Source organism: Oncorhynchus nerka, linkage group LG8, assembly GCF_034236695.1.
Source record: "Oncorhynchus nerka isolate Pitt River linkage group LG8, Oner_Uvic_2.0, whole genome shotgun sequence".
Classification (NCBI taxonomy): Eukaryota; Metazoa; Chordata; class Actinopteri; order Salmoniformes; family Salmonidae; genus Oncorhynchus; species Oncorhynchus nerka.
The window spans coordinates 36,130,188-36,155,641 of NC_088403.1; the positions used below are offsets into that span (position 1 = coordinate 36,130,188).

Sequence of the window (25,454 nt, forward strand, 5' to 3'; positions counted from 1 at the left end):
CTGCACATCATATTGACTATGTTCGTCCTAGCTCGCTCATTAATGTCTTAATCAAAATGACTGATGGCCTTTTATCCGCCTGCCATCCCCTTATGCCATAGTTTGTACATCTCAATTGTCAGTAGAAAACACATTTCTTTAAGCAAGTGGCAGGTAGCCTAGTGGTTAGAGCATTGAGCCAGTAACCAAAAGGTTGGTGAATTGAATCCCTGAGCTGACAAGGTAAAAATCTGTTGTTCTTCCCTTGAACAAATCAAATTTATTTGTCACATACACATGGTTAGCAGATGTTAATGCGAGTGTAGCGAAATGCTTGTGCTTCTAGTTCCGACAATGCAGTAATAACCAACGAGTAATCTAGCCTAACAATTCCAAAACTACTACCTTATACACACAAGTGTAAAGGGATAAAGAATATGAACATACAGATATATGAATGAGTGATGGTACAGAACGGCATAGGCAAGATGCAGTAGATGGTATCGAGTACAGTATATACATATGAGATGAGTAATGTAGGGTATGTAAACATTATATGAAGTAGCATTGTTTAAAGTGGCTAGTGATATATTTTCCATCAATTCCCATTATTACATTTACATTACATTTAAGTCATTTAGCAGACGCTCTTATCCAGAGCGACTTACAAATTGGTGCGTTCACCTTATGACATCCAGTGGAACAGCCACTTTACAATAGTGCATCTAAATCTTTTTAAGGGGGGTGAGAAGGATTACTTTATCCTATCCTAGGTATTCCTGAAAGAGGTGGGGTTTCAGGTGTCTCCGGAAGGTGGTGATTGACTCCGCTGTCCTGGCGTCGTGAGGGAGTTTGTTCCACCATTGGGGGCCAGAGCAGCGAACAGTTTTGACTGGGCTGCGCGGAACTGTACTTCCTCAGTGGTAGGGAGGCGAGCAGGCCAGAGGTGGATGAACGCAGTGCCCTTGTTTGGGTGTAGGGCCTGATCAGAGCCTGGAGGTACTGAGGTGCCGTTCCCCTCACAGCTCCGTAGGCAAGCACCATGGTCTTGTAGCGGATGCGAGCTTCAACTGGAAGCCAGTGGAGAGAGCGGAGGAGCGGGGTGACGTGAGAGAACTTGGGAAGGTTGAACACCAGACGGGCTGCGGCGTTCTGGATGAGTTGTGGTTTAATGGCACAGGCAGGGAGCCCAGCCAACAGCGAGTTGCAGTAATCCAGACGGGAGATGACAAGTGCCTGGATTAGGACCTGCGCTGCTTCCTGTGTGAGGCAGGGTCGTACTCTGCGGATGTTGTAGAGCATGAACCTACAAGAACGGGCCACCGCCTCGATGTTAGTTGAGAACGACAGGGTGTTGTCCAGGATCACGCCAAGGTTCTTAGCGCTCTGGGAGGAGGACACAATGGAGTTGTCAACCGTGATGGCGAGATCATGGAACGGGCAGTCCTTCCCCTGGAGGAAGAGCAGCTCCGTCTTGCCGAGGTTCAGCTTGAGGTGGTGATCCGTCATCCACACTGATATGTCTGCCAGACATGCAGAGATGCGATTCGCCACCTGGTCATCAGAAGGGGGAAAGGAGAAGATTAATTGTGTGTCATCTGCATAGCAATGATAGGAGAGACCATGTGAGGTTATGACAGAGCCAAGTGACTTGGTGTATAGCGAGAATAGGAGAGGGCCTAGAACAGAGCCCTGGGGGACGCCAGTGGTGAGAGCGCGTGGTGAGGAGACAGATTCTCGCCACGCCACCTGGTAGGAGCGACCTGTCAGGTAGGACGCAATCCAAGCGTGGGCCGCGCCGGAGATGCCCAACTCGGAGAGGGTGGAGAGGAGGATCTGATGGTTCACAGTATCGAAGGCAGCCGATAAGTCTAGAAGGATGAGAGCAGAGGAGAGAGAGTTAGCTTTAGCAGTGCGGAGGGCCTCCGTGATACAGAGAAGAGCAGTCTCAGTTGAATGACTAGTCTTGAAACCTTGAAATTATTAAAGTGGCTGGAGTTGAGTCAGTGTGTTGGCAGCAGCCACTCAATGTTAGTGGTGGCTGTTTAACAGTCTGATGGCCTTGAGATAGAAGCTGTTTTTCAGTCTCTCTGTCCCTGCTTTGATGCACCTGTACTGACCTCACCTTCTGGATGATAGCGGGGTGAACAGGCAGTGGCTCAGGTGGTTGTTGTCCTTGACGATCTTTATGGCCTTCCTGTGACATCGGGTGGTGTAGGTGTCCTGGAGGGCAGGTAGTTTGCCCCCGGTGATGCGTTGTGCAGACCTCACTACCCTCTGGAGAGCCTTACCTTTGTGGGCGGAGCAGTTGCCGTACCAGGCGGTGATACAGCCCGACAGGATGCTCTCGATTGTGCATCTGTAGAAGTTTGTGAGTGCTTTTGGTGACAAGCCAAATTTCTTCAGCCTCCTGAGGTTGAAGAGGCGCTGCTGCACCTTCTTCACGATGCTGTCTGTGTGGATGGACCAATTCAGTTTGTCTGTGATGTGTATACCGAGGAACTTAAAACTTACTACCCTCTCCACTACTGTCTCATCGATGTGGATAGGGGGGTGCTCCCTCTGCTGTTTCCTGAAGTCCACAATCATCTCCTTAGTTTTGTTGAGTGTGAGGTTATTTTCCTGACGCCACACTCCGCGGGCCCTCACCTCCTCCCTGTAGGCCGTCTCGTCGTTGTTGGTAATCAAACCTACCACTGTAGTGTCGTCCGCAAACTTGATGATTGAGTTGGAGGCATTTAACCTCCAACCCACTGTTCCTAGGCCTTCATTGTAAGTAAGATTTTTTTTAAACTTACTTGCCTAGTTAAAATAAAATCTGGAGTCTTAACTATGTTTTTGTTAAAGGCAGTAAATGATGCTTTGTCCCACCAAGATTTACATGCTAAAATCGCCACTGTGGACCGGTAAAGCAAGTTCTCTCCATTGAATTTGTTCTCTTATCAGTAATAGATGAGGGAAAACTGAAAAAATAGAATGGAAACTTTTAGACTATTGAAACCATAACACATTTCTATAAATGTATATAATGGATAATGGGATAATGTTTTACTCAAATGTATAATATTTCGTACCATTAGTTATGTTTTCTATTATGCATGCAGACATTGACAGTAAACGAAATAAAAAGTGATAACCGAATATTTATCAGTTTAGACCGTTAATTCTTTACCCACAGCAGTTAAGAGTGTTAGGCCAATAACCCGAAAGATCGCTGGTTTGAATCCCCGAGCTGGTCAGGTGACAAATCTGTAGATGTGCCCTTGACCAAGGCATTGAACCATAATTGCTCCTGTAAATCTGTTGAATGACTAAAGTATAAATAAATGACTGGAACTCTCTGCTGCAACTGTTGCTCCAGCAGACACAACAGAGACCCACTCCCTAATATAATCTGCAACATTGCCTGTCTAAATTAATGTACCATGAATACATAACTAAATTATAAAATTGGTGTAGTTCAATTTATCTACTGATAAAATACTACTATATTAAAGATGATCAATTTGCTTATCCATTCAATAAACAAAGCAGAATAGACCCTACATTTCCTTTCAGGCAGATTATTTGGTGCCTAATCCAAGGGGTCCTTTGCCACACAAGGAAATCATTTTTACTTATCAACACAAGTCCGATGTTTATTTTGAGAGAAATCGAAGGTAATACTTTGGTTTTAGACTATATTCTATAATGAACGATATGTAATTATTACTAATATATGTTGACACTTGTTTTTGGTTTATGCAGACGATTGACATCGACGATCTTAATGTTCGCGGGCTACCAAGGCATTTGTTTACCTCTCGAGTCGCGACTCAATCCGAAGTGGCCTAACAGTTATCTAGCTAACGCGTTAGCAACGTAACTTTGGCTTAATGTGTGCAGTTTTGTCAAAACTGGTGGTAAAAACATTTAGACACTTTTTTGTAGTTATAAAATAATTGCACATATAGTAGTCGTACAATTGCTAAATTACGGTTCTTATCTAACCGTTGTGTTCAGCAAGTTAGCTTAGTTCATGTTATGTTAGCTATACGTGCGTCGTAGGTAAGGCAATGTCAACATAGCTAACGTTACCTAAACAGCACTATCAGAAATGCAATTTAAGAGTCAAATAGGCTCACAACGCACGTTGGCAAACATGTAATTGGCGTGTAGTCAACTTGGAGGTTTTATGCATTTTATGACATTACCTAGATATGGTAGTTGGCGGAGATTTGAAAATAACTAGCGAACGCTATTGCAATATTCAATCACTGACATTTCATCTTGTGACGCTTTCACCAACGGCTGGCTCAAACTTTTAGCAACTCGGTCAGTCACAAATCAAAGTTTGTCACTTGAGCCGAATACAGTGAAATGCTTACTTACAGGCGCTAACCAACAGTGCTAGTACTGTTATAGCGACATTTTGTGATACATGTGTAGCTAGCAATGTGAATTAGACAATGATATGATCAACGAATATTAACGTTAAGTCAAAGTTGATATATATTTTTTAGATAAAAAAAACATGACCTTGCGCACACCCAGAATAGTTTATGCATAGGTACTGACGAACAACGAATAAACTAAGTGGCACACTCCATGTATAAACTCCCAGCAATTGAATGGGTATTTACCAACGTTTCAGGGTCACTGTGCCTTCTTCAGGGTAATATCATGAGTACTTGAACCTGGTTATGTAGACAAACAGTGCAATTAGTGTAACCAATGACAATAGTGAGGGGTGTGTCATAATTATTAAGTTAATTCAAATTAATTAGTGAAACTGTTAAAAAATAGTATATGGCATATTAAATATATTACGCTATTGTTATCATATAGAAACATAATGGAATATTGTAAATCATATTAGCATCAACATACAATATTGTTTAATTCAATTTCACATAATTTCGTATTTCATTTCATTTGTGTTACATGAAATCATTTTGTTCAACCTTAATATACAATGAGCATCATCAACAGGGGGAACATATTAGGTGTACGCTAATAAGCTGTTTATTAAGGAAACATTTGTTCATAAGAAGGGCCTGAGATCAAAGTCAATATTCAGGCCTCTAGGGTTCAATGTTTTTTTATTGAACCTTTATTTAACTAGACAAGTCAGTTAACACATTCTTATTTACAATGACGGCCTAGGAACAGTGGGTTAACTTCCTTGTTCAGGGGCAGAACGACAGATTTTTACCTTGTCAGCTCGGGGATCCAATCTAGCAACCTTTTGATTACTGGCCCAACGTTATTAACTAGGCTTGCCTAGCACTGATATGGGTAACACTGCTAATGTGAATGATTCAACTTTGTTTTTCTAGAATGCTTGCTGAGGGCAAGAGATCATTAAACATGGATGAGAAAGAGGTGAGCTCCTTTAGTAACAAGGAGAAAGACAGAGAGGGTGATAGACGGCCCGCCTCCTCCCGGGATAAAGTGAAGGATGAGGCAAAGATGATTGGCAAGAAAGATATCGGTAAGGCCGCAGAGGAAAAGAGGAGAAGACTTGAGGAGGACAAAAGAAAGAAGGAAGAAAAGGAGCGGAAACGGAAAGAGGAGGAGAAACTGAAAGCAGAGGAGGAGCAGAGGAAGAAGGAGGAAGAGGAGAAGAAGCAGCAGGAGGAGCAGGAGAGGAAAGTTCAGGAGGAGGAGGCCAAGAGACAGCGTGAAGAGGAGGCAGCTCAACTCAAGTAAGAGCTCAGGGGTGGAACCACCATAGTAATGTATCTACTGTAGGTGCTCTCAACATCATAAACGTTGTGTATGGTTAGTATTTGTGAATTCCGATAATTGCTAACTTGATTCTCCATCTTTCTTCCCACTCCAGGGAGAAGGAAGAGGGTCACCAGCTCCACCAGGAGGCCTGGGAGCGCCACCAGTGCCGGAAGGAGCTGCGCATCCGCAACCAGAACGCCCACGAGGGCCGTCCCGAGGAAACCTTCTTTAGCCGCCTTGACTCCAGCTTGAAGAAGAATACGGCCTTCGTCAAGAAGCTGCGCACGCTCACTGAGCAGCAGCGTGAAGCCCTCTCCAATGACTTCGGCTCGCTCAACCTCAGCAAGTACATCGGCGAGGCGGTGGGCTCGGTGGTGGAGGCCAAGCTGAAGATCTCTGATGTGGGCTGCGCCGTGCACCTATGCTCCCTCTTTCACCAGCGCTACGCTGAATTCGCCCCATTGCTCCTCCAAGCCTGGAAGAGGCACTTTGAGGCGCGCAAGGAGGAGAAGGCGCCCAACGTGAGCAAGCTGCGCACCGACCTGCGCTTCATCGCAGAGCTTACCATCGTGGGCCTGTTTACGGACAAGGAGGGCCTTTCGCTCATCTACGAGCAGCTGAAGAGCATCATCGGGACAGACCGTGAGACACACACGCATGTGTCGGTGGTCATCAGCTTCTGTAAGCACTGCGGGGACGACATCGCGGGCCTGGTGCCTCGCAAAGTGAAGGCTGCACGGGAGAAGTTTGGTCTGGCCTTCCCTCCCAGTGAGATCATCAACACGGAGAAGCAGCAGCCCTTCCAGAACCTTCTGAGGGAGTACTTCACCTCGCTCACCAAGCACCTGAAGAAGGACCACCGCGAGTTGCAGAACATCGAGAGGCAGAACAGGTGATGGGGCCTAGGCTTCCTGGGAGAATTCTTTCAACATGACCCATCTCACAACTTCTCTTGTATTATTGATTTCAGTGTATACTCCTGCCACAATACAAGACGCATAGCCATTTTGAGTAACATGCTAAATGTCTTTTAGTGTACATACTGACACCTCCATGTTTTTTCTTCCTCCAGGCGTATCCTCCACTCCAAAGGGGAGCTGAGTGAGGACAGACACAAGCAGTATGAGGAGTTTGCTACATCCTACCAGAAGTTGCTGGCTAACACCCAGTCTCTGGCTGACTTTCTGGATGAGAACATGCCAGAACTTCCACTGGACAAGACTGTGCAGGAAGGTAAAGAATAACAATCCTTGTATACTCTTTATTACTTTGGTATAGGAACAATATAAAGACTGTGCATTTTGTTGTCATTTTGGGCGATTTTTGTTATAAAGCCACATTGTTATCATGTTTTTTTGCTGTTGGTTACATTTACATTTAAGTCATTTAGCAGACGCTCTTATCCAGAGCGACTTACAAATTGGTGCATTCACCTTATGACATCCAGTGGAACAGTAGTGCATCTAAATCTTTTAAGGGGGGTGAGAGGGATTACTTTATCCTATCCTAGGTATTCCTTAAAGAGGTGGGGTTTCAGGTGTCTCCGGAAGGTGGTGATTGACTCCGCTGTCCTGGCGTCGTGAGGGAGTTTGTTCCACCATTGCGGGGCCAGAGCAGCGAACAGTTTTGACTGGGCTGAGCGGGAACTGTACTTCCTCAGTGGTAGGGAGGCGAGCAGGCCAGAGGTGGATGAACGCAGTGCCCTTGTTTGGGTGTAGGGCCTGATCAGAGCCTGGAGGTACTGAGGTGCCGTTCCCCTCACAGCTCCGTAGGCAAGCACCATGGTCTTGTAGCGGATGCGAGCTTCAACTGGAAGCCAGTGGAGAGAGCGGAGGAGCGGGGTGACGTGAGAGAACTTGGGAAGGTTGAACACCAGACGGGCTGCGCGTTCTGGATGAGTTGTAGGGGTTTAATGGCACAGGCAGGGAGCCCAGCCAACAGCGAGTTGCAGTAATCCAGACGGGAGATGACAAGTGCCTGGATTAGGACCTGCGCCGCTTCCTGTGTGAGGCAGGGTCGTACTCTGGGATGTTGTAGAGCATGAACCTACAGGAACGGGCCACCGCCTTGATGTTAGTTGAGAACGACAGGGTGTTGTCCAGGATCACGCCAAGGTTCTTAGCGCTCTGGGAGGAGGACACAGTGGAGTTGTCAACCGTGATGGCGAGATCATGGAACGGGCAGTCCTTCCCCGGGAGGAAGAGCAGCTCCGTCTTGCCGAGGTTCAGCTTGAGGTGGTGATCCGTCATCCACACTGATATGTCTGCCAGACATGCAGAGATGCGATTCGCCACCTGGTCATCAGAAGGGGGAAAGGAGAAGATTAATTGTGTGTCGTCTGCATAGCAATGATAGGAGAGACCATGTGAGGTTATGACAGAGCCAAGTGACTTGGTGTATAGCGAGAATAGGAGAGGGCCTAGAACAGAGCCCTGGGGGACACCAGTGGTGAGAGCACGTGGTGTGGAGACGGATTCTCGCCACGCCACCTGGTAGGTGGGCCGCGCACCAAGCGTGGGCCGCGCCGGAGATGCCCAACTCGGAGAGGGTGGAGAGGAGGATCTGATGGTTCACAGTATCGAAGGCAGCCGATAGGTCTAGAAGGATGAGAGCAGAGGAGAGAGAGTTAGCTTTAGCAGTGCGGAGCGCCTCCGTAATACAGAGAAGAGCAGTCTCAGTTGAATGACTAGTCTTGAAACCTGACTGATATGGATCAAGAAGGTCATTCTGAGCGAGATAGCGGGAGAGCTGGCCAAGGACGGCACGTTCAAGAGTTTTGGAGAGAAAAGAAAGAAGGGATACTGGTCTGTAGTTGTTGACATCGGAGGGATCGAGTGTAGGTTTTTTCAGAAGGGGTGCAACTCTCGCTCTCTTGAAGACGGAAGGGACGTAGCCAGCGGTCAGGGATGAGTTGATGAGCGAGGTGAGGTAAGGGAGAAGGTCTCCGGAAATGGTCTGGAGAAGAGAGGAGGGGATAGGGTCAAGCGGGCAGGTTGTTGGGCGGCCGGCCGTCACAAGACGCAAGATTTCATCTGGAGAGAGAGGGGAGAAAGAGGTCAGAGCACAGGGTAGGGCAGTGTGAGCAGAACCAGCGGTGTCGTTTGACTTAGCAAACGAGGATCGGATGTCGTCGACCTTCTTTTCAAAATGGTTGACGAAGTCATCTGCAGAGAGGGGGGAGGGGGAGGAGGATTCAGGAGGGAGGAGAAGGTGGCAAAGAGCTTCCTAGGGTTAGAGGCAGATGCTTGGAATTTAGAGTGGTAGAAAGTGGCTTAAGCAGCAGAGAGAAAAGGAAAATGTAGAGATGAATGAGTGAAAGGATGCCAGGTCCGCAGGGAGGCGAGTTTTCCTCCATTTCCGCTCGGCTGCCCGGAGCCCTGTTCTGTGAGCTCGCAATGAGTCGTCGAGCCACGGAGCGGGAGGGGAGGACCGAGCCGGCCTGGAGGATAGGGGACATAGAGAGTCAAAGGATGCAGAAAGGGAGGAGAGGAGGGTTGAGGAGGCAGAATCAGGAGATAGGTTGGAGAAGGTTTGAGCAGAGGGAAGAGATGATAGGATGGAAGAGGAGAGAGTAGCGGGGGAGAGAGAGCGAAGGTTGGGACGGCGCGATACCATCTGAGTAGGGGCAGTGTGGGAAGTGTTGGATGAGAGCGAGAGGGAAAAGGATACAAGGTAGTGGTCGGAGACTTGGAGGGGAGTTGCAATGAGGTTAGTGGAAGAACAGCATCTAGTAAAGATGAGGTCGAGCGTATTTCCTGCCTTGTGAGTAGGGGGAAGGTGAGAGGGTGAGGTCAAAAGAGGAGAGGAGTGGAAAGAAGGAGGCAGAGAGGAATGAGTCAAAGGTAGACGTGGGGAGGTTAAAGTCGCCCAGAACTGTGAGAGGTGAGCCGTCCTCAGGAAAGGAGCTTATCAAGGCATCAAGCTCATTGATGAACTCTCCGAGGGAACCTGGAGGGCGATAAATGATAAGGATGTTAAGCTTGAAAGGGCTGGTAACTGTGACAGCATGGAATTCAAAGGAGGCGATAGACAGATGGGTAAGGGGAGAAAGAGAGAATGACCACTTGGGAGAGATGAGGATCCCGGTGCCACCACCCCGCTGACCAGAAGCTCTCGGGGTGTGCGAGAACACGTGGGCAGACGAAGAGAGAGCAGTAGGAGTAGCAGTGTTGTCTGTGGTGATCCATGTTTCCGTCAGTGCCAAGAAGTCGAGGGACTGGAGGGAGGCATAGGCTGAGATGAACTCTGCCTTGTTGGCCGCAGATCGGCAGTTCCAGAGGCTACCGGAGACCTGGAACTCCACGTGGGTCGTGCGCGCTGGGACCACCAGATTAGGGTGGCCGCGGCCACGCGGGTGTGGAGCGTTTGTATGGTCTGTGCAGAGAGGAGAGAACAGGGATAGACAGACACATAGTTGACAGGCTACACAAGAGGCTACGCTAATGCAAAGGAGATTGAATGACAAGTGGACTACACGTCTCGAGTGTTCAGAAAGTTAAGCTTACGTAGCAAGAATCTTATTGACTAAAATGATTAAAATGATACAGTACTGCTGAAGTAGGCTAGCTGGCAGAGGCTGCGTTGTTGACTATGTAGGCTAGCTGGCAGTGGCTGCGTTGTTGACACTATACTAATCAAGTCGTTCCGTTGAGTGTAATAGTTTCTACTGTGCTGCTATTCGGGGCTAGCTGGCTAGCTAGCAGTGTTGATTACGTTACGTTGCGTTAAAAGAACGACAATAGCTGGCTAGCTAACCTAGGAAATCGCTCTAGACTACACAATTATCTTTGATACAAAGACGGCTATGTAGCTAGCTATGTAGCTAGCTACGATCAAACAAATCAAGCCGTTGTACTGTAATGAAATGAAATGAAAAATGTGATACTACCTGTGGAGCGAAGCGAAATGCGACCGGGTTGTTGAGTGCGGAAGTTATATGTAGCCAACAGTCTTTGGTGTCTGTATGTATCTAACCATCTCCTCTCTGTGTGATAGAGCACGGCCCTGGCATTGACATCTTCACCCCTGGGAAGCCCGGGGAGTATGACCTGGAGGGAGGCATCTGGGAGGACGAGGATGCCAGGAACTTCTATGAGAACATGGTGGACCTGAAGGCCTTCGTCCCCGCCATCCTGTTCAAAGATAACGAGAAGGGCAAGGACAAAGAAGAGGCTGCTGGTAAAGGTACAGCCGCATACACACATGCACGCATGCACACACACACGGACTCGCACTGTCTGAATGACCCTTCTCTTGTTGCTGTATCCTTTCCTCAGAGGCTAAAGATGCTGCGGCCACCACAGAGGAGTTGGAGTTGGAGCTCGAGGCTCTAGACATCGCTGATGACCCTCTGGAGCTGGATGGACCTGACGAGGCAGAGAACGAGGCAGAGCTTGCCAAAAAACTATTGGACGAGCAAGGTAAAGATGAAGGTATTCTCTACCCACCAGCCTGCCTGCCACCAAGCAGCACACAACACCCAGCGCTTTGCACTGCCAGCTGTCCATTTTGACAGTTACATCAAGAGGGCGGCAATAATCGAATATCTACAGCCTCTGGATAGAGGAGGCATGTTGGTTATTGACATGGTCAGTGTCTTGGTGTTTGTGTGTCTCTTCCAGGGCTCAAGTTAGGGTATGAGAGAGGTCAGGGAAACAGAGCTAGAGCCCACTCATGGGTGCTCAGGGCCAATTAAGTAAACAGAGGTGTGTTGCTGAGCATGTGGAAACCAGACAGTCATTCACAAGGTTTCTAATATTCCACATGTATCAACTCCATTCTTAGGTCTATACCTATGCTATGTCTTTGCTGTTTCTGTCTCCGAGGGACTCTTTAAGTTCGCTAAGGGGATATTTGGAGCATGACTTTGTTGTATTCATGTTTGACTGTGTCCTCCCTGTTTCCGTGTGAAGAACAAGAGGATGAGGAGGCAAGCACCGGGTCCCACCTGAAGCTCATCGTGGACGCTTTCATCCAGCAGCTTCCCAACTGCGTCAACAGAGACCTCATAGACAAGGCAAGGAGAAAACACAACACACCTTCAGCATACCAGAAGGATCTATTCCATGCGTAATAATTTGAGTTTAGCCACAAAGGCAATGATTCACAGGGAATGTGGTACTAAATACGCAATTGTGCAGTGAATTAGTCTGACCGTTTGTGTGTTTGTTCACAGGCTGCCATGGATTTCTGCATGAACATGAACACCAAGTCAAACAGGAGGAAGCTGGTCCGGGCTCTCTTCACCGTTCCCAGACAAAGGTACCAGACTCACTATAAAGCAGATAGTTCATTTGAAAGGATTTGATCAGGAAGCTGGTCCAGACTTTCTTCACTGTTCCCTGACAAAGCACACACACACACACACAAATAGTTAATTTGGAAGGATTTGATAATGGATTGATTTGTGTGGGAATGTTGTTGTTTTTTTGTCCCTTTTTCCCACTAGGTGGTGCCGTTGCTCATTTAATTTGAAATGGCATAAAGGAGTCAATGGTACTAACAACATTGTAAAGCTCATGGTTGTGTTGTGTTCTTCCAGGTTGGATCTGCTGCCCTTTTACTCCCGTCTGGTGGCCACCCTTCACCCCTGCATGTCAGATGTGGCCGATGACCTGTGCTCCATACTCAAAGGAGACTTCAGGTTCCATGTAGGTCCCAAGACTTTACAACAACTATTAACACCTTCGTCTTTGTTGTGTCTTTCATACAGAACCACCGCCTCATTAAAATAGGACCTGTACCGAAGGAAACAAACAGTTTTGAAGGAGATATCAATACAGAATGCTTGCTGTGTTGCTTTGTAGATCCGGAAGAAGGACCAGATCAACATCGAAACCAAAAATAAAACTGTACGGTTTATCGGGGAGCTGGCGAAGTTCAAGCTGTTCTCTAAAACGGACACTCTGCATTGTCTGAAGGTAGGGGATGCTTCTCTTTCACCAGGAAGCTGTGCTTTCATTAGCTAGGTTTCCATCCAATTGGTTGACAGATTTTCATACAACTATTCTAAAATCTGAAGAAGAAAAAACAATTTTCTAATATTCCAACAAGAGGTGTGTTTCCATCAAACTGATAAAATGCTGTGCCAAATAAAAAGCAGAAGTTCAATGTTTCCATTTCATTTTTAACTCTACCAAGGGTTTTGTCACCAAAACTGTCGCGATAAATAGGTAACTTGCCCAATCTGGTTTTGGCGCATGCTCTCGAGACAACAGTTTGCTGATAAAGTGGACAGGGTAGGTTATAACTTATATGATGAGATATGAATAAGAGCAATATCATTTGCATTTGATAGTTGGCAGCCTTGCATCCATCATCACGTCACCATCATTCAAATAACACCTTCAAAGCTCATCACCATCCATCACTTAACCACCATGAAGTTCATCAGAACTTATTTCAGCTGCCTATAAACTCTTAATACTTTTCCATGCCGTAGTGGTAGTACAACTTCATATCCAGCATTCCTCGTGACTCCCAAGTTTACATCATCATGATGGTTTTATTATATCAATATTTGCGCATGAAGGAGTTTTCACTGCAATTGTCACATAATTCAATTTACCGACACAAAATGATCCCACCACGTCGAACGAACAAATTGTTTGTCGACATTTATGAAATTGTACTGACACTTCCTGTCTCCATCACGCCTGTCGTGATTTTAAAAAATGACATATGACATGACTTTACTCGCATAAAAACTGTGAATGGAAACTAGGTTACTGTTACAATTATTGTATTACACTGTCATCATCATGTTACTGAGTGATGTGTGTGTTTGTGTGTGTGTGTGTGTTGCTCTATAGATGCTGCTGTCAGACTTCTCCCACCACCACATAGAGATGGCCTGCACTCTGCTGGAGACCAGTGGACGCTTCCTCTTCCGATCCCCCGACTCCCACCTCCGGACCAGCGTCCTTCTGGTACAAACACACACACACACGGCAATGCACACACGTACGTATACAGCACAGGAGGTTGGCGAAACCTTTAATTAGGGAGAACGGCCTCGTGGTAATGACTGGAGCAGAATCGGTGGCATTTTTTTTGAATAGATTGGACACATGGTTTCCAGGTGTTTGATGCCGTTCCATTTGCTCCGTTCCGGCTATTATTAGGAGCCGTTCTCCCCTCAGCAGCCTCCACTAATGTACAAGCACACACACCTATCAAACACGATACTGGAATTCCCCAAAGGTTTTGGAGTGCATCCAAAGTCCCGGAGAGAGACATGTCTTGGCCTTCCTAACTGGTGCCGAAATCCAGGGTTAAATCTGATTTATAAAGTGCTATTAATCCAGCTTTAGTGTCCCTAAATTGCATTTGGACGAGGTTATTCATGTCGCGTGAACAGCTGCCATATTTTCTAGGTTACGTTTAGCAAGATAATAAGATAACAAACCTTTTTTGAGGGCTTTTAGTTGGGTTCTATATTGAACGGCTCACTTGGTTTTGTATGCTTGCTTGTTTCAGGAGCAAATGATGCGTAAGAAGCAGGCGCAGCACCTGGATGCTCGCTACGTGACCATGGTGGAGAATGCCTACTACTACTGCAACCCTCCGCCCATGGAGAAGACTGTCAGGAAGAAGAGGCCCCCGCTGCAGGAGTATATCCGCAGACTGCTCTACAAGGACCTCTCCAAGGTCACCACGGAGAAGGTATGAAGATTATTACATTTGAGTCACTTAGCAGACGCTCGTATCCAGAGCAACTGACAGTTAGTGCATTCATCTTAAGATACAGTCAGCTCCAAAAGTATTGGGACAGTGACACGTTTGTTTGTTGTTTTGCCTCGGTACTCCAGCACTTTGCAGTTGAAATGATACTATGAGGTTAAAGTGCAGACTGTCAGCTTTAATTTGAAGGTATTTTGATCCATATCGGGTGAACCGTTTATGAAATGACATACATTTTTGTCCATAGTCCCCGCGTTTTAGGGGACCAAAGGTATTGGGTCAAATTCACTTATGTGTATTATAATAGTAAAATGTATTTGGTCACATATTCCTAGCACGCAATGACTATACAAACTTGTTGGATGCATCTGCTGTGTTTCAGATCATTTTGTGCCCAATAGAAATTAATGGTGCATAATGTATTGCGTCATTTTGGAGTCGCTTTTATTGTAAATAAGAGTAGAATGTGTTTCTACATTCTATATTAATGTGGATGCTACCTTGATGCTACGGATCATCCTGAATGAATCACTATGAATGAGAAAGTTAGACGCGCAAATGTGATAACCCCCAAGACATGCTAACCTCTGATGATTACAGTAACAGTGGAGGTTAGTATTTTTTTTTGGGGGGGGGGGGGGGTATCATATTTAGACCTCTGGAACTTTCACTGGAACGGTTGCGCCACCTTGTAGAGTCCATGCCTCGACAAATTGAGGCTGTTTTGAAGGCAAAAGGGGAGCAACTCAATATTAGAAAGGTTTTACTAATATTTTGTACACTCATGCTACACACACATCACAACTGCCGCGACCAGACTCTTATTATACAGCTCTATTTATACCGTTGCCCCCCACCCTCCCCGTCCCCAGTACACATGTAAATATTGAACTATAAATTGTGCCTTCCTGTATTATACTTATGTGTTATTCTATTCTACTGCCAATTATTCATTTTTTTCGTATTCTTGTTGCATTTTCAAGAAGGGACCTGCAAGTAACATTTAGTTGGACGGGTGTATACCATGTGTATCCCGTACATATACGACTAATTCAACTTGAAGTCAGTAAGGGGGGATAAAAGTCACGCGCAAGTGTTAGTTCACGAAAGGCTTTACATTTTATTTTTATGGTGCCTCATTTATACAGTCACTGGCTGATGCATATTCATCAAAACACTATAGAGAGATTTGAGGGGGGGAAAGGGTCTTGACCCCCCCCCCCGCCCGATCAGTCTGTAATTTATTTAACTTGCCAAAAAACTAAACCACAACAGAAGTATCAAACACCTGCCGATTATCATCTTTCCTCTCCCTTCTCGTTCTCCGCTTCCTTCTCTCCCTCTTCCTTGTCTCCTTCCTCTCCATCCCCTTCTCTCCTCCTTCCCCTACCCTAGGTGTTGAGGCAGATGCGTAAACTCCCCTGGCAGGACCCAGAGTCTAAAGGCTACCTGATCTGTTGCATGGTCAACATCTGGAACATCAAGTACAACAGCATTCACTGTGTGGCCAACCTGCTGGCCGGCCTTGTGGCCTACCAGGAGGACGTGGGCATCCACGTGGTGGATGGGGTCCTGGAGGACATCCGCCTGGGAATGGAGGTGAGCACCATGGGAGGGTGTGGGGAGGGCAAGGCAAGGCAAGCCCAGGGTGGTGAGCTGTTTCTGGGATTGGAGGTGAGGACCAGGGAGGAGGAGCTGGTTGGAGTCAGGCCCAAATTCAAGAGTTCATTCCTGGATGTAAGGGCTATGTGAAGAGCCCGAGCAGGAGAGATTGATGGTACTTTTTTTATGACTGGAATGAGTGATTGTTGAGGCTACGTGTTGTATACCGTGTGAACAGGCTGTCGAACTGCTTGTTTCTGGTTCAGATATGTGGTTTGCGTGACACACAGTAACAAATTGAGTGCTAAATCTGAGGTTCATGTGGGTGAAGTCTTCCCTGGGGCTTATTCATGGTGTTTCTGAGCACAGATGCACTCAACTTCAACACCTTTCTGCCATTCCACCTCACCTGCTTTTTCTCATCTCTCCCCCTCCTCTCCATGTCTATCCATCTCACCCGTTTTCTCCCCGATCTCACCCCCCATCATCGCTCCTTCTCCCCTCTCCTTTTCAGGTGAACCAGCCCAAGTTCAACCAGCGTCGGATCAGCAGTGCCAAGTTTCTGGGGGAGCTCTACAACTACCGCATGGTGGAGTCAGCGGTCATCTTCCGCACCCTCTTCTCCTTCATCTCGTTCGGCGTGAACCCGGACGGCAGCCCCAGCCCCCTGGACCCCCCCCGAGCACCTGTTCCGCATCCGCATGGTCTGCACCCTGCTTGACACCTGCGGACAGTACTTTGACCGCGGCTCCAGCAAGAGGAAGCTGGACTGCTTCCTCATCTACTTCCAGGTCAGTCGGTATGACTGTTTAACCTCCCCTTATTTCACTCCTCTCAGCCTCTCTCTCTCTCACCATGAATGGTTTTTGATACTGTTGTGACATAATGTCAAATACATGAATTCGTTACAAGACTGTCCCTAAATTGCGATGTGTTGTTGTCTGTCCTCCAGAGGTATATCTGGTGGAAGAAGAGTGTGGAGGTGTGGAGTGCGGAGCACCAGTTCCCCATCGACATTGACTACATGATCAGTGACACCCTGGAGCTGCTCCGGCCCAAGATGAAGCTCTGCATCTCCCTGGAAGACTCCACACGACACGTCACCGAGTTGGAGAGGGAGTTCCTCGTTAAACTGGGTAAGAGACGGAGAGAGAGCGATTGACAGACACACAGGAATGCATGCATAAGGGCACACACGCATGCACACACACACGCACACTACAACAAGGTTGTTAAAGATCATTGTCATACACAAGTCCCCCACATGTTTCTAGTGCGTGTGTGTGTGTGTGTGCCTGCAGGCCTCGGAAATATGTTGCTGTAGCAGCTAGCTCCTCAGGTTGGCCCACTCCTGCTCTCTGTCCTCCCTGCTGAGCAACATTCCCCCGTGTGTAGGAGGCTGCTTCAGCTCCTACCACTCTCTGTCTGTCAGACAGGTCTAATTCCCTCATAATAACACACATACCTGGCCCTCTCACACATATACCACAAACACACAGCAGTCAGACCTGCCTGCACTGTAGACTGCCACTTAAAGCGCACACTCTTAAGTCTGCACAAACAAAAACACATTTACTCAAGTAAGTGTTCACTTCAGGGTTATAGGGGAATATGAATAAATACCTGAGTGACATCCCAATGACACGATGTGTCAGTATATTGTCAAATACAACATAGCCCTATTGCGCCTGCTGTTCTAAAGTGGCACAATACTGAAAGTGTTTCTTTAGGTGAAACACAGTTGGTCAGCTATCTGATGGAGAGGAAAGTAAAGAGATGCACAGAGACAGAGAAACAATCCAGAGACCGACAGGATGTAGATCATGAAATACCCCGTGGGACACAGAGGAGGAAGAAGGAAGCATTCGCTTAGCGGGTGTAATGCGTTCTGAGTCACAGAACAAGTAGTCCGCTGTATTAACCCAGGCACAGAACATTGTTTCCAGGTTTCAAGGTGCTGACGTGGAATGCGAGAGAGAGCGCTTCTGAAAAACCCTGTGCGTGTCTGTCCGTCTGTACCGTGAGTGATTGATGAGGGTGATGTAAGCCACAGGCTGTACAGTGGCCTCATTGTTTCGCCATTCATCCTTTAACCAAGATAAGGCACTGAAGGCATTCCTCTGCCTCTGCCGAACCCTCCTTAACTAAGTTCTACTGCTTAGTAGCGTCTCTTAACTATACATCTATCTGCTCCTCTACTGCTTTCAGCTCATCAGGCTTCTGACGTTATATTCATGGTCTCCCCAAGCATCTGTTTTCTCTCGAAGTCTCTTGCTTCAAGACTTAGTCTTGCAACCTGACGCTGCGCCATTCGAATGAAGGTGTGTGTGTGTGTGTGTGTGTGTCCTGCAGGACTGGCCATGGATGGACAGAAGGACGGCCGGCCCTCCAGTGCCATGGGGAGTGAAGGCGAGGCTCTAGACGAGGATGACGAGGATGACGATGAAGAGGGAGGGGCGGACACAGAGGAACAGTCTGGCAATGAGAGCGAGATGAACGAGCTAGAGGAAGAAGTGATTCTGTCAATTTTTTATTCATCCATTCATTCATTGCATGTCTAAGACACAAGTCTCTCCTAATAGGTGGATACTAGATCTCTCACTCGTTCACTCATCTATCATTCATTCATTTGGCCCTCACCCCTATTTTTGTAGGGGAGGGGTCGCAAACTGAGGACAGAAGCCCAGTCCTAATCAAGATACTGTATAAGGAAGCGGGTCATCTTGTTGTGTTGCTAGATTGATATGTTGACTCAACTCTTATCATGCCCGACGTACAACATAGCTCTCCAGGTTTAGTGTTTTGTTTTTCTACCTTACAGAAGCTAGCACACAATCACCCCCATCTAAGAACCTGCTGTGTGTTCCAGGAAGGGTCTGAGAATGAGGAAGAGGAGCGGGAGGAAGAGGAGGAGGAGAACACTGACTATCTGACCGACTCCAACAAGGAGAACGAGACGGACGAGGAGAACAATGTAAGAAGATGGCAAGGAGAGGGAGAAAGGGAGAGAGGTTATTGTGTTGCTGACAGTCTTGTCCTGTAGGAGGTGACCATCCGTGGTGGCGGTCTGAAGCATGTGGCATGTGCTGAGGATGAGGACTTCATCCAGGCTCTGGACAAGATGATGCTGGAGAACCTGCAGGTACAGTATCTCTCCTATTCTCTCTAATCTGTGTGCCACAGTCACTATGTCCGTAGTACTGTACTACTTTTGTTAAATAAACGGGTATTAACAGGAGTTAATGTGTGTGTGTGTGTGTGTGTGCTGCGTGTGTAGCAGCGGAGCGGGGAGGCGGTGAAGGTGCACCAGTTGGACGTGGCCATCCCCCTGCAGCTGAAGAGCCAGCTGAAGAAAGGCCCTGGAGGACCCGTCTGCTCTGGAGAGGGAGACGGAGGCATCTCAGACACCATGCAGTTTGTCATGCTCACGCGCAAGGGCAACAAACAGCAGGTACACACACGCACACATACTAACTTGTTGAAGTCTCCTTCGCTGTTAGTTCAGTCAGATCCCTCCACAGAATCAGCACTGTCAGACAGACCCAGTGATAATATTGACGCTGAGTGTGTGTGTGTGTGTGTGTGTGTGTGTGTGTGTGTGTGTGTGTGTGTGTGTGTGTGTGTGTGTGTGTGTGTGTGTGTGTGTGTATTTAGGCCCAGTCCGCTGGTGGAATGAATGGTGGTGGGGTAGAGACGACAAGCTCTTTTACTGTTGTAGGTTCAGAGTGTGTGCACATTCTCTGTCCAGAAAAATCAAGACGTTAAAGTAAACCTCTCTAAACTCAGTCCACTACACTTCCAGCAACTGCTTTTACCGGATAACAAACCTTATGTAAACATTATGTTTTTACCAAATAACAGTACCGGCTATAGACGTTTTTTGTTGATGTAAAATGAAGCTATATAAATTGCTTAATGCATTATAGATGACGTGTCTCTCCATACACCCCCATGCTAAACACACTATCCTCTCCTGTAGTGCGTTTCCTGAGGTGAGGATAAAGCGGTTCAGTGTGTGTTAGTAAGCGTCACAGCTATCTGGACCCCTCCCTGTCAGACACATTCACTGCATTCCTCTGTCAGCTCCACACCATGGGAGTGGCCCTCCCTCACTTTCTCTGCTGCCTGGACCTCCGTCCGGGAAACACATTTGAGTTTTAGCACAGCCAGAGAAAAAACATCACGGGGCATGTTGTAAAAGTTTGAATAGTGAGCCAGGAGAGCATGTTTCTGCAGTGTGAATACTGAACACTTGTCCCATTGTCTGCCGACAGCATGAGATGTAACTCTTGCTCCTTCTCAATGCTTAATGTGCCTGTTTCAGATCTCCTAACTGGAGTTAAAGTTCTTGAATGCGTCTCAGTTTTGTCTCTCTCGTTTTCCAGTTTAAGATCCTGAACGTGCCTTTATCCTCCCACCTGGCTGCCAACCACTTCAACCAGCAGCAGGCAGAGCAGGAGGAGAGGATGAGGATGAAGAAGCTCACTCTGGACATCAACGAGAGACAGGAGCAAGAAGACTACCAAGGTATTAAATAGGGTGTCTACTCACTCTGCCTCGAGTGGGTGAAAACTCACTTCGGTGATAAAATGTCACTTCCTTATGTTATAAAATACATTTTTACCAAGGCAAATATGATTATTCATGTTCTGAGTCATTCGGTGTGGTCTTTATCTAACATATCATTAACTTTATATCCAAAATGTTGGATTTCATAACCTAATACAGCCGATAAAAAAACAAACAGTCACCACTAGCCGGCCTCCGCCCAGTACCCTGCCCTGAACCTTAGTCACTGTTACTAGCCGGCTACCACCCGGTACTCTACCCTGCACCTTAGAGACTGCTGCTCTATGTACATAGTCATTGAACACGGGTCACTTTAATAATGTTTGCATACTGTTTTACCCACTTCATATGTACAGTGCATTCGGAAAGTGTTCAGACCCCTTTACTTTTTAAAAATGTTGTTACGTTACTGCCTTATTCTAAAATTAATGAGGGAAAAAACGATTTAATCCATCTACACACAGTACCCCATAATGACAAAGCAAAAAATATATACCACATTTACATAAGTATTCAGACCCTTTACTCAGCACTTTGTTGAAGCACCTTTGGCAGCAATTACAGCCTCGAGTCCTCTTGGGTATGACGCTACAATATTGGCACACCTCTATTTGGGGAGTTTCTACCATTCTCTGCAGATGCTCTCAAGCTCTGTCAGTCGCTGTACAGCTATTTTCAGGTCTCTCCAGAGATGTTCGATCAGGTTCAAGTCTGGGCTTTGGCTGGGCCACTCAAGGAAATTCAGAGTCTAGTCCCGAAGCCACTCCTGCGTTGTCTTGGCTGTGTGCTTAGGGTCGTTTGTCCTGTTGGAAGGTGAACCTTTGCCCCAGTCTGAGGTCCTGAGCAGTCTGGAGCAGGTTTTCACCAAGGATCTCTCTGTACTTTGCTCTGTTCTGCTTTCCCTCGATCCTGACTAGTCTCCCTGTCCCTGGCGCTGAAAAATATCCCCACAGCATGATGCTGCCACCATCATGCTTCACCGTAGGGATGGTGCCAGGTTTCCTCCAGACTTGGCATTCAGGCCAAAGAGTTCAATCTTGGTTTCATCAGACCAGAGAGTCATGCTTCTCATGGTCTGAGAATTTTTAGGTGCCTTTTGGGAAACTCTAAGCGGGCTGTCATGTGCCATTTACTTAGGAGTGGCTTCCGTCTGGCCACTCTACCATAAAGTCCAGATTGGTGGAGTGCTGCAAAAATGGTTCTCTTCTGGAAGGTTCTCCCATCTCCACAAAGGAACTCTTTGTCACCTCCCTGACCAAGGCCATTCTCCCCAGATTGCTCAGTTTGGCCGGGCGGCAAGCTCTAGGAAGAGTCTTGGTGGTCACAAACTTCTTCCATTTAAGAATGATATAGTCCACTGTGTTCTTGGGGACCTTCAAGGCTGTACCTATCCCCAGATCAGTGCGTTGACACAATCCTGTCTCGGAGCTCTACGGACAATTCCTTTGACCTCATGGCTTGGTTTTTGCTTTGCCATGCACTGTCAACTGTGGAACCTTATATAGACAGGTGTGTGCCTTTACAAACCCAATTGAGATGGTTTGGGATGAGTTAGGAAAAGCAGCCAACAAGTGCTCAGCATATGTGGTAACTCCTTCAAGACTGTTGGAAAAGCATTCCAGGTAGCTGGTTGAAAGAATGCCAAGAGTGTGCAAAGCTGTCATCAAGGTAATGGGTGGCTACTTTGAAGAATCGAAAATATATTTAGATTTGTTTAACACTTTTTTGGTTACTACATGATTCCATATGTGTTATTTCATATTTCATACAATGTAGAAAATAGTAAGAATAAAGAAAAACCCTGGAATGAGAAGGTGTGTCCAAACTTTTGACTGGTACTGTATGTGTGTGTATGTATATATATATATATATATATTCTGACATTGCTCGTTCTGATATTTCTTAATTTCTTAATTTTTTTACTGTATGCATTATGTGTGTTACTGCACTGTTGGAGCTAGAAATACAAGCATTTCGCTGCACCTGCAATACAAATCTGTGTACGTGACCAATAAACGTCGATTTGATTTGAGTAAGCACCGTGCTCTGTTGAAATAGCGACGCAGGTTTCTTGTAGCATCTTTTGAAGAGTTGACATTTTGTGGCTGTCGTCTTTAAAGTTGTTTCTGCAGGTCGCAGAAAAGCTAAATTAGCATGACACGAGCTGAATTAAATGTAAAAGGCTTTGAAAATAATGAACTTGGTATACGCTCAGTGCTCCGTTGACATTTCACAGAGATATGCTTGTTCTTGTGTGAAATCTTCTAACTGAAAAAGCGTATAATATGAAAATACTATGTGTCATGTCTCAAAACCGATATCCATCTTACCTCTATTGTTTTATGTACTGCCGATTCAAAGAAAGATGACGAGTTCAATGGGAAAGTGAGCCTGTCAGGGAGCAGTAGCCTTAATTCTTGCAGAGAATCCTCCTAGCTGACGCAATGCAATTGTCCTGACTGTTGCCTACTTTTCTTCTCGCGCCTCCATTGATTTAGTTCTGGCCATCCTACAAGAGTTTAAAACTCCCAATAGGTTTTGTAACGGATTATGATAGACATGAGGTTTGGAAGAGACATGAGGTTTGGAAGAGACATGAGGTTTGGAAGAGACATGAGGTTTTCTTAGAGGAGTTACACATTACTTTACTCGTTTGTCAAAAGATGCATTTTTGATTGGACACCCTTTTATTATACAGTACTGATAAGAAGAGGGACAGATGGAGAATGGGGCATTGGGAAAAGAAATGGGGAGTGTTTTTGAGAGATGACAAGAGAAAGCAGCAGGAGTACGACCAAAATTCAACATGCCTACACGTTGTTGGTTTGTGTAGCGTTGTTTTAACCTTGTTGGTTTGTGTTGCATTTGTTTCCGTAGCATTGTCTTAAACTCGCTTGGTTTGTGTAGCATTGTGTTTACCTTCTTGGTTTTTGCTATGTAGAAATGATGGCGTCTCTGGCCCAGCGGCCCGCTCCTGCCAACACCAACCGGGAGCGGCGCCCGCGCTACCAACACCCCAAAGGGGCACCCAACGCCGACCTCATCTTCAAGACCGGAGGAAGGTGAGACTCGCTCCTCAACTTACCTACCCACTACACACACACACACACACCACCAGGGCCTGGAATCAACAGCAGACCACCAGCCAAATACTGGTAGAAAGTCTGAGTGACTGGTGAACTTTCTTTAATGCAGCAGTCACAGTGGCTGGGACAGTGGTGGAATGAAAAGTTTGTTTTGTGTCCTTAATCACCACCACACCTAAATACAATCACACACAGCCTGTATACACTGCGGGGGGAATAGGGTTGGCATTAGAATGGGATCCTGTCGAAGGACGTGGTGCTAGTCAACTCACTGACTCTCCCTCCTTGTTCTCAGCACTTGAACAGAAAGCAGGAAACAAAGCAGGAGAGAAATGAAAGGCACGAAAAGTGTGACAGGCAAGAGAAACACAAGAGAAACAACAGATATGAGGGCCAGGAGGCTAGGGCCAGCCAGCTCAGTCGGACACGCTACTGACAGACTGCATTCTGCACTCAGGCCCTGCTTATGTTAAAAACGGAAAGGGTTAATGTCTCCCAACTGTCAAAAAAATATTTTGTTTTGAGTATTCTGATCAGATACAGACTTGTCCCCCTTTATTTTTGCATAGTGAAAGAAAATATATCTGTTCTGCTTTGCAGGCACTAAAGTGCATTTTCATATTATTTTTCCTTAAAGTTGTAAAGATTCCTTTTTATTTTTGGAAATAAAGATTGCCCGAACTTTCTATTGTCATCAGAACAGAAATAGCTTGTGGTTCTTTGTCCTTTCCTCATATTTGTCTTGGAAAAGTGACAAAATAATTCAGAAAGGAGATATTTAGATCCACGTCAACATAACGCATCATATTCATGCCTAACATACATTTGACAGATGCTTACATGATACTGATGGCAAAGTACACAATTATGTTTTTGATGAATTAACAAAACTTTATTTTGGATTGTCACTCACAATTACATTTTCTCACGAACAGACGCTAGACCATTGCAACCTATGGATGGAAGGAGATGCAGTAATGATGGTACTGAAGGAGTGAATGGGAACAGATATTGGGGCAGGAGGTTGAGGGGAAGGATGGGTGGGGGAAAGGAGGTGGATCTTGGATGGATGTTTTGGGGATTTGAGGATGGGATAAATACTCCAGTGAGTGTTCTGGAGACAGCTACTACAGTAAAGCCCTGCTCTGTCCCCTAGGAGATGCTGATTGGAGTCTGGCCGAGGGAGCAAGCAAATGAGAGAGCAAGACAGGGCGAGCGGACCATCGGTCTCGCCTGAGCAGGGAGTGAGTCCGCCAGCCGCCCACTGACGCAAGCGCAGACCCCCACACCTAACCCCGCCGCCGGAGGAAGAGAAGGAGAAAGGGCATCAACGAGGGGGAAGAGGGGGCACCCCCTTCAGCCAGCTAAGGCATTCCAGAGAACACCCCTTCCTTTCTGTGCGTCGCCCGGGACGACACCAGCACAGCAGCACAAACACCCACCCCGCCTGAACAAAAGAACGAATCAAAAGATGAATGAAAGAACGATCGACCAGCTGTCGGACGTATGTACGGGCAGACATGGACGAAGACAAACAGACGCACGGACAGCTGGGCTGCAGGACAAGGGACTACAGTCGTCTTCTCTTCGCTCCCGTGCAGGATGAGGATATGGTGTACAAGGGCTCACAAGAGGAGGACAATGGACAGAATGTGTCAAAGCAAAGGGGACGGGTGAGGGTGTAACATCTTTGGAGATGAACTGTGCTTCTCTTACTGGGAACAGATCTGTTGTTCAGTCTTTTTTTTCTCTTTATCTAGCTAAATCACACACTGTTCAAAGGCAGCTTGATGGAGGAGGAGGACGAGAGGGAGCACAGATGGG

General features: G+C 46.6%; 2 protein-coding genes across 2 annotated transcripts; one reads left to right on the top strand and one right to left on the bottom strand.

The window, feature by feature from the left end:
- Window positions 1–1,052: 1,052 nt before the first annotated feature.
- LOC135572772 (uncharacterized) lies at window positions 1,053–3,393 on the bottom strand. The gene is made up of 3 exons (XM_065021204.1): window positions 3,156–3,393; window positions 2,105–2,942; window positions 1,053–1,850 (listed from the first exon to the last, which is right to left on the bottom strand). Exons 2-3 carry the CDS (start codon window positions 2,566–2,568, stop codon window positions 1,574–1,576), a joined length of 741 nt encoding a protein of 246 aa, XP_064877276.1. The 5' UTR covers window positions 2,569–2,942; window positions 3,156–3,393; the 3' UTR covers window positions 1,053–1,573.
- Window positions 3,394–3,564: 171 nt separating this feature from the next.
- Window positions 3,565–24,969, top strand: LOC115133226 (regulator of nonsense transcripts 2-like). The gene is given in 24 exon segments (XM_029666226.2): window positions 3,565–3,638; window positions 5,298–5,666; window positions 5,804–6,583; window positions 6,764–6,924; window positions 10,687–10,875; window positions 10,968–11,123; window positions 11,604–11,707; window positions 11,867–11,952; window positions 12,233–12,341; window positions 12,498–12,611; window positions 13,503–13,619; window positions 14,170–14,355; window positions 15,769–15,972; window positions 16,490–16,648; window positions 16,650–16,766; window positions 16,928–17,111; window positions 18,328–18,488; window positions 18,845–18,949; window positions 19,019–19,117; window positions 19,253–19,426; window positions 20,361–20,502; window positions 23,486–23,606; window positions 24,566–24,613; window positions 24,787–24,969. Coding segments are annotated over 22 exon segments (3,843 nt in total). The 5' UTR covers window positions 3,565–3,638; window position 5,298; the 3' UTR covers window positions 24,573–24,613; window positions 24,787–24,969.
- The last annotated feature ends 485 nt before the right edge of the window (window positions 24,970–25,454 follow it).